The 9553-nt window shown below is 43.6% G+C and overlaps 1 protein-coding gene across 12 annotated transcripts in view; it reads right to left on the bottom strand.

The window, feature by feature from the left end:
• Window positions 1-7977, bottom strand: part of LOC109963610 (potassium voltage-gated channel subfamily C member 1-like) — a 66050-nt gene extending 58073 nt beyond the window's left edge. For 6 of the 12 annotated variants that reach the window (XM_020606280.1, XM_020606279.1, XM_020606282.1 and 3 more), the window contains exon 1: window positions 5847-7973. Coding sequence is in view for 1 of the 12 variants with exons in the window: in XM_020606286.1 (XP_020461942.1) it covers window positions 5847-5894 (48 nt within the window). In the remaining 11 variants the exon portion in view is untranslated. Of the gene's footprint in view, window positions 1-5846 lie in introns of all 12 variants that reach the window. The other 6 variants (XR_002275420.1, XM_020606275.1, XM_020606284.1 and 3 more) reach the window with 4 other exon arrangements.
• Window positions 7978-9553: the final 1576 nt, after the last annotated feature.

The raw sequence follows: 9553 nt of genomic DNA, 5'->3' as shown, positions 1-9553 counted from the left end.
AGAGCGCACTATAAAAGTGAATGAATTGTGCTGCAGTATAAAGCCAGTCATTTTCTCTCCTTCTCCCGGCGAGGTCAGATTGTTTGCCCGCGAGCTGCGTGCTTCAGAAAAGACACGCGTTCACAGCAACACACAAAAAAAGTCTATACACGCACCACATCTTTGTTGTTAACCTTTTTCTCTATTCAAAGAAATGCACCACTCTCCTCTCCTCCCCCTCCTCACCTGTGAGCTCTCACCAGCCCTCCCCTTCTCCTTCCTCTCTCCCTCACTTTCTCTCCCTCCCTCGTTCTCATATTCCGCATAAAGGAATCACATTTCATTGAAGGAGAATCGAGGTTCCACTTCTTCTTCCGCTTCCTCCTCTCACAGCACTCTTATTCATATCTAGTGCCCCCCTTCTCTCTCGCTCTCTTTGCTTCTGCCTCTTTCTGTTACACTTTTCCTCCACTGCATTTCACTCTAATGCGCCCCTGTTCCTTCATTTCTTTCCTCTTTTGCCTCCGACATCCCAAAGTAAGATTCCTTCACTTTGGGTCAGCTCTAGCCTCTTCTTTTTCCTCAAACTTTTGCTTTGTATTGTATTTTATTTTTATGTTACTTGTGTTTACTCTATTGTTCTGTACTGTTTATCTGAAGAAACTTTTTTGTTGTTCATGGAAAAGTTTTCTCTCTTTTCTTTTTAGATTTATATTAACATTAAGTTTATTGTTATTATTATTATTATTTTGCCTTTCTTGGTATGAAAATCACACCTTTTTGTAATGAAGATCCTGGAAAAAGACTTAACAACAGTCAGGTAAGATCTACTAAGATCAAGGCTACTGCATGAGTAAACAATCAAAACAGAAATATTTAATACTGCACACAGCTGACAAAAAAATAATGTATACACTCAAATCTGAAAAAAATCTAGTAACTTAAATGTGAAATTCCTCCGTTTTCTACTTTTTTTCCCCCCAGGCTTTGAAATGTTTGCTGCAAAGCATCAAATCTGCTTGCTTGACAAAAAAATCCTGAGCTTGTGAGTTTGAGAGTTGCACTGCATCGTTATGCCAAAGCAGTTTAGTTCACAATCTTTGCAGCATTTAATGAGAAACTTAAACATCTTGAAACAAACTATATGGAAGTGAGGTCAGGCAGAGAGAGTGTGAGGAGATCTTTATTCAGACTCAGCATTGTCCTGTGGGGCTTTCCTGCAGGAACTGCTTGTGTTGTAGCATGGATTCGATTTCAGCACCATGGACAGTGGAGCTCTCTCTCTTTCTCTTTCTCTCTCTCTCTCTTTCTCTCTCTCTCTGGGACAAACTCCCTCTACCAGGATGCTAAACTTTTTCTCTGCCTCTTCCATCTACAAGCCTGTAACTGTGGCCAAATGCCTTTTTTCTCCCCCACAGTCATGCATAGTGAGCTTATGGATTTTATAAATAAGTATTCCACCATGCATCACAATTCAATTAGAGGTTAATTGGGTCAGGGCACAGCTGGGGTTTTCCTATATTTGTTCAGAATTAATTACTTTGTTAGATTTTAAAATCTGAAGTTTGTGAGAAAGATTACTTGAGTGAATATGAGTTGCATGCTTTATAGCTGCATTTCAGGATAGTGTCTACAGTTTATAGTTTAATATAGAGGAAGTAGGCACATCACTTTAAGAGCTGGCCTCAGCACTTTGATCACTGACAGTGCAATTGCTTGAGAAAAAAAAAACACCGCAGAGCAAGGGGAGAAGCACAAGAAGGAGAGGTCGGGGGGGCTACAGAAGGTAAGCATCAAGTGTAAAATGGAGGAGGGAAGTCAAGATCCAGTGGAGATGAAAAAAGCATAGAGGCAAGAACAAAGGGAGAAAGAGAGAGAGTACATGAGGAAGAGGACAAAAACTGGGCAAGAAGCAGGAGAAGGGGGAGCAGGCAGAAGAGCAGAGAGGATGAACATCCCCTCCCCGCCATCACCTCTCTTTTTCTCTCCTGCAGCACCTCCTGCCTTGGCCACCATGTCCTGCGCCACCCTGCTACTACTGCCTCACCACTGCACACACAAGGGGAGAGAGTGCGAGAAGGAAGGAGGGAGATGCAACACTCACCTACAGGCTAAGAAAACAAAAATGAGGCTTAATCAAAATAAATCTTTAGAAAAAGGAGATCATTTCTGCAGTGGACAAACAGATGGAGAGAACGGGGCTGAGGGAGGAAGAACATGCACACACTGTGTGCACGAAAGCTGCACTGACGCTAATATATATTAGCAGAAACACTGCAGCAAGAGGGGGAGGGAGCATGGGATTATGGGATGCATAGACCGTGAGGTACTAGCAGCAGTAACCGGGAGAGGGGAGGAGTGCGCACACTAGAGAAAGAGAGAAAGAGAAGGCAAGGGAGGAATTTTGAAGGAGTGCTGACTATGCGGAACAGACCCAGCAGTTGGCAGAAAAAGCAAAAACCTTTACCAATCACAGAAGGGGAGGAACAGGGGGATGAGCTAGAGAAGGAGTGGTGTAGGGACGAGAAGGAGAGAAAACACGAGTAAGGTAGTGGAGAGAGGATGTCAGGGAAAATTCAAAGGAGGAGAAAAACAGATGAGGGGAAAGGGGGAGAAAGACAGGAAAAGAGCTTGCGGTGGCTCAGGATAGCACCTGAATGCCTGTGAAGGTGTAGGAGGGGGCACTAGAAATGGTCTGAAATACTAATAAGAGGAATGGAAACACAGGACTGATTAAGGCAGAGTAGGAGAGAAAGGAAACAAAGTGCAGGGATGTAAAACAGATATGCAGCTGTGCTGAATGGCAAATGTACCACTGGGGAAAACAGGGGCTTTGCAGGGAGGTGTGTAATATGCTTCTGTAGGTGTGTGTGTGTGAGAGAGAGAGCACAAATTATGTATGTGTTTCTGGTGAGCATCCATTTTTTCCCCACCTGCTTCAAAGAATGTAACCACAAGGCTTCACGTTCCCCTTGTTTCATCATTATTGCCCCACCACCACCACCATTTCTCTTTCCTTTTCCACCTTTCCTTCCTCTCCTCTGCTCTGCTCTCCTTTCTCACACACTCCCCAGTGTTGAGAGGACCCCAACAGGAGAAAGCGAGGCACAGCAGCAGGGTGAAAGCACTGCGGTCACCTCCCCTTTTAGTGCAGTGTCACACCACGCAGTGTCCCCCCACCTCGGATCGTCACTGCACCTCATGGTGTAAATTTGATTCTGCCCAGGAGAGGAGCCTGACAGGGTGTGTGAAAGTGTGTGTGCCTGGATGAGGATAGTGGTGAGAGGTAGGTGGCATATGAATTTGATAGGAATTGCATGAATGGGTAGAGAGAAAGACAAAAACAGACAGGGTGTGTATGCAGAGAAAAATAATCCAGTGGCCCTGAGACAGCTAATGTGCACAGAGAGAAAAGGAAAAAAAAACAAGGCATTCCTCATCATAATAAAGCTGAGCCAATTCCCAGCACACGAATTAAATAGCCAATCAATTAAGCAAGCAGAAATGGCTGAGAGGCAGCTCTTCAACTCAGCAATGCCGTGGCGGTCTCCAGGGGCTGACCAATCCACATCACATACTGCGGCACCAACACCCCCACAGGGGCTTTGAGCCTTGTACATTTTGGTCAAATACTCCCCACCCCTCCCTAAATCGCTGCTGGTGTTGTTGCTCTTCTTGCTCTAATCCCCTCCAGTCAACTTTTCTTATGACAGAAAAAATACCCCAGTTTTTTCCTTTTAGCCTGGCTAGGAATGATTATACACAAGGCAATTTTCAGGACTAGACTAGCAGCAATGGAGCCTTTGATAGAGCTTTGAAAGCTCAGTCAGTGTCCGTGACTAAAATCCTACCTGCTCAAAGCAGGACAAATGCAGTTTTTTTGGGATAGATTTACCTGCTGGGTGAGACTTCATCAGTGACAGAAAGATATGCATGATGGAAGGGCTAAAGCTCCCTTCAAGGAGCAATGATTGGTGTAGGAGAGGTCAGAAACGTCCTGAAACACCACTGAGAGCAAGAAAAAAACTGCCATGGGATAGCGGGAGGAATTATTTTTAGTCTGAATTAATAGAAAGAAAGAAACTTTAATATCTGCTTCTTGGATTTACATTAAGAGCAATAGCTTTAGCTCAGACATCTCCCAACTCTCTCTTAGGACATTTACACCTGTCTACTCTTAATTAATGAAGCTGCCCTTCCTGCATGATTAGGACCATTATGATCCAGCAGAGCAATGATGTGGTACACAGGGCCTGACAGGCGAATAGGACGAGGAGAGAAGTATTACTGCACTCATTGCTGACCTGTGACCTAGCCAGCGATTCGACACAGAGCAAGGTTAGGCCTGTCACAGATTAGACTCACAGTGGGAGAAGGGAGAGAAGCTGGGTCTTAATGTGAAGAAATAAAATAAGAGGACTGGGTTACAAAGGAGATGAGAGAAGATGAAGGGTGAGCCTCAAGGTCAAGGATTTAAAGGTTTAGGAGGCAGCTCGATCAGGAATTAGCTGAAGGACAGAGGGAAAACTTCTTATCATTGCTATGAAGATGGGAGAGGAGAGAGAAACCATCACAGTGAAAGAGAGAGGAGGGGTCAGAGGCACATACACCCAGGGCACTACAGATAGGTAATTCAATCACAGCCTCAAAATAGATTTATTCCCCCCATTGCTTAAACAGCAGCACCCTCCTTTTTGAGCCCTATTACTATGCTACCAATCACATCTACTGACAGCAGGCTACTATCTCCTGTGGGGTTTTTTTTTTAGCTAAAACTGAAGGGGTGTTTTCTGGGTTACCCTCAATCTAAAAATAGCACCAGCTGTTGATTTATAATGCAGGACTGAGGTGAGGAAAAAGCAGGGAGAGAGAGAGAGAGCAAATGGAGGCAGAGATGCAGAGTTCCCATTAGGAGAAGAGCACGCCGGAGCCAAGTGGCAGTAAAAGCAAGGCATGCTGCTGGAAAGTGATGGAAGAAGAGGCATTATGAAACTAGAGACTTTGTGTGTAATGCAGTGGAATGCAGATGGAGCAAGTTGCCAAAGGGTTATAGAGTGGGAAGGGTTGTAGGGGGAAGAAGACCACGTCTAGACATGTAACTACCCCCCACAGATTTCCTGGATGAGATTTCAGTGACGTGATGTCCTTCCTGTGCCCCCCACTCCATCTCTTCCTCACACCTTTCTCTCCTCTCCCTCTCTCATGTGTGTTTGTGTGTCAGCCCCTCTCACCATCCTCCTAAGGCTCCTTTATCAAATCTCCATTTCAGGCCTTGACACTTACCCAGTGTTGCCACAATGCACACATACAGACACACACACAAAAGACACATGCAATTATAGCAAAATACATGCATATAAATGCGCAAAGCAATACACACATGGAAACAAGAAACTCACGATGACAGACAAAATGATGCAGAGAGGAATGCACACATGAAACTGCTCTGATCGAGTGGTGTAGATGGGGAAACACCAACCATTTGTGCAATGAGGAATGTCAGGATTTATAAATGAAATTACCAGGCGTCATATCAGATAATTAAAACTGTGTAAAAGTACATCTCTGTTTGTATTATAGCAGCTATAAAATATAATAAAAATACAGCCAAGATTTTTATGACTCCAACTGGAACAACTGTCACACATTCTGATTCCTCCAGATATTAAGCAAAATACAAAGAGGTTACAGAAAAAAATCGCACTTGTGGTTAAAACGATACTTGTTGAATGCAGGCTAGACGCTGTATTTCCTTTTCCTTTTGCTTTCTTTTAGAGCTGTCCAATAAATGCGTTGTTATTAGATCGATAAACGCAGAATAAAGCCACCAAAATACAGACATATACACAGACACGGTTAATACTCACTTGCTTTTGGTTCAGGTTCGTTTCGAGTGCGTGCAGAAACACGCACATCAAGCTTTAAGATCAATCAAAATGTAGTTTCTTTGTTAGATCGCTCTTTATGATTTCAGATAGTATCCAGTTTGTCGCAGGCATTCAGGTGAGCTTCCCCCCCACCCCCCCACCCCCGATTATAATAAACCAAAATAGGATTGCGCGCGTCTGTTGCTGAAAATCTCGTTTGGACAACGTTATTGCCGAATGTTACTTATAGCTTATGGTCATGCTGATGATGACAAGGGATGAGTCTTTCGGATGAAATGAAGCAGAAGTCCCCCTGAAAACTGTCTTTTTTTTGCTATTTCCCTCGATTTCAGAGCCCCTCTCCCACCTCTTTGTTATTGCCAAAAATAACTGCCAGCCTTTGTTACAGTGTCTCTACGCTTCCAGGCGCAGGGTGTAGCTACCATTCAGCCTCTTCCTCTGTCTCCCCCTTCGAAATGTTTCAATGGACATGCAGCCTGTAGACACCTCTCTGCCTTTCCCTCTCTGTTCCTTTGGAGGAGCGTCACCTTCTGCACTATTTTTTTCTTCAGACGATACATGTGGGCGGATTAGAGAACAAGACAGAGGGGCGGGAGGACCTCGGCGGATACACAGGCTAATTTCCTCATACGGCTGCTGAACTCCATAAATGCATATGTCGTAAAAATACGCACACACAGAGGGAAAAGATGTTGATTTACTGTCGTCTATTTAATTGGATATTTTTCTGTGGCTTTTTTTGTCTCCCTCACTTTAGCCCACACATGCTCACTCTGCTGGACGGATGTACAAACACCATTTTGTCTACAGGTTCCCAGGCTTGACTGGCTTGGCTGAAATCAGTAGTCATGTGGTAGCAAAGGAACAGGTGTGAAGTGACAGAGTCTGGAGTAATATGTTCAAAAATGATTATAAGAAGAAGAAGAGGGGATGCAGTTTTGATTAAGAATCTGAAGGCAAACACAGATAAATACATAAGACAAGCTGCAAGAAATAAGCACTGGAGGTTAAAACAAACACAACTGGTTGTTATTGTGACCATAAAACCTCTATTTTGTTTCTGCAAGACGGCCTGTTGGTCTGAGCATTAATGATCAGCAAATGTTGCTGATGCACTTATGGAGAGGAAACTGAGTGCAACATCATCTGATAAAAATTAGAGCAGTAAATGGCAAAAGGCATTTTCCTTAGACCACAAATTGTTCTTGTAAGAGTGAAGTGCAGACAGAAAAAGGATGCGAATGTTGCAGGAGACACTAAAGCAGGAGCTAGTGCAAAGCAAAAAGGTCAGTACAGCTATGCTGAACACTGAGTCACAGGATGCATAATTAAAATCTGTCATAAAGTCAAGAACATCTGACACTAGAAAACAGGAATTGTGTCAGCTGGGACACAGAGTGCTTTGGTAAACCAGACAAAGTAAAAAGATGCAAATGCAAAAAATGTCTTTTTCACAAAAAGGAGTGGGTTGGCAGCTGGACTGCAGATTCTGATGTCCTTAAATGTTTTCCATCGACAGTTCCCGGTCTTTCTTTCTGCTATCACTGACCCATTTGAAAAACCTTTTCCCACTTATTTCCCTGGATTTCTGGTAAACCATAGCACAAGATTATAGGTATGATCTCACATGTCCTGTTAAGGAGCCAGTGAGTGAGACTTTACGCCTTTATTTGTTCACTGTAAGTCATTCCAAGCATGAGCTACATTCACATGTGGTCTAAAATATGAAAATACTTTAGGTCTGGTAAAGCTGAATGTATTTTGTATTGCTATTATTTAGGAACTAAGCTGCACTCGGTCTAGCTTCCAACCAACACTTCACTAAGTGCAAGGTTTAGGGCTGTTTTCTGTACCCTTTCGGAAACAGTGCATAACTCTGTTCTGCACTATATCACTCCTTGCTAATTTCTAACCTCCCAAACCCCTGCAGCATTGTCTAGGATCAGTCAAGCACAAGATTTATAAAGGTGTTGAATACAAGAATTCATAGATAATTCAAGTTGATAAAACAGGACCCAGTGCCTTTCCACCAAAGTCTGTAGGGGTTTTTAATTCAGAAAAACAACAACATAATGTGTCTTAGTAAGATGATGGGCCACCATGTGCCACCAGAACAGCTTCAGTGCACTTTGGCATTGATTCTACTAGTCTCTACTGGAGGGATGAACACTATTTTTTCCAAAGGATATTCCCTTATTTAGTGTTTTGATGGTGGTGGAGAGCGCCGTCTAACAGGTCAGACCAAAATTTTCCGTAGGTGTTCAACTGGGTTGAGATCTGGTGAGCGTGAAGCCCATAGCATATGATTCACCTCATTTTCATACTCAAATCATTCAGTGACCCCTCATGTGCTATCAGTGGCGGCACTGCCCTCCTGGAAGACACCATTCCCATCAGGATAGAAATGTTTCATCATAGGATGGTGATCCAGTAACCCATCACTCTACAGCCAGCTTTCCACTGCCACCAGAAACCTTCCTGTACTCAGGCCAGCTGTCCAGCTATTGGCATGGGCTGCCTGGCCCCGGTAGAAGTTGGTTCCCATTACACAGTGTGAGCATTGCTCTTGCAGAGTATGTCATGCCATCTTCTGTACAACCACAGTGAACATCAACGCATGCCACAGAGCAAACATAGATTCACCAAACTAACTGTTGTAGCTTCCTTCTATTTCTACACAATGTGTGGCCATCTCCTTCTTCTGTTTTTCTTTCTTTTAAAAAGGGTGGGTTTCTTTCTTTGGCTGAGACACTTCCTGCTGCTCAAGTTTTCTCTCTGCCAGTCAGAATGTAGTGGCAGAGACAACCAGGTCGGGGGGCAGAGTAGCACACTTTGGGACCTGTTTCTGAGCAGGACCAGATATGCAGCATCAGCCCAGGCATGGTTTGCTTCTAAGGCAACTGAAACACGCAAACCCTGGTAATGGTACAGAATGGTTCCTGGTAGCAGTAGAAAGACAACATAAGGGGACGAGTGAACCCAAACCATGCCGCCATCTGCACTCATATTTTCCACTCATTTATTTTGTTCTTTCCTTTAAATCATCACCCATCTGTATATGACAAAGGACAGCAAGACAAACCTAACAGCCAATACTAGACACTGCATTTGCTATATATCTACTCTATCCTGTATGTTTGCACAGACACAGACTGTGCTGTAGGGTAAACAGAAAGGATCATTGGCCTTAAGGATGCAAACACTAACCGACAATGACAAACTGGTGGTTCAGTAAACTTTAATGATGTTGTCCATCGCTAATTGAAAAAGAGTGGCCACTGACTCGATGCTGCTCATGTTTAGAAATGAAAAATGCCACTTCAGAGATGAAACTCGGAGTGACGCTCAGAGCAAGGTGGTTGTATGGGGACATAAAATTGGTTGTGGTATAATTCAACAAGACACACAAATCAGAGTTTGCAGAGATGCTGCCTATTATGCTGCATGTTTGAAACCCCACAGACCACACAACAAATGTCAATATTGACTCTAATCACCTTCAAGGCAGAAACAACGTGTAGTAGTCGGGAAGCCTGTAAGCAGCATTTTATTAAATTATGAACCAAGTGAGTGCCATGCTGGCAACAGCAGTAATGGCTCCAGTCCCGTCATAAAATTTGTTAAATGAGTGGATAGTCTTATATTTCCAGCACTGCAGTTATTAAGAGGGCAAGTCAAGCAGGCTA

The sequence above is a fragment of the Monopterus albus genome, unplaced genomic scaffold (genome assembly GCF_001952655.1).
Source record: "Monopterus albus unplaced genomic scaffold, M_albus_1.0 scaffold76.1, whole genome shotgun sequence".
Taxonomy (NCBI): Eukaryota; Metazoa; Chordata; class Actinopteri; order Synbranchiformes; family Synbranchidae; genus Monopterus; species Monopterus albus.
This window is presented reverse-complemented; position numbering and strand designations above follow the sequence as displayed.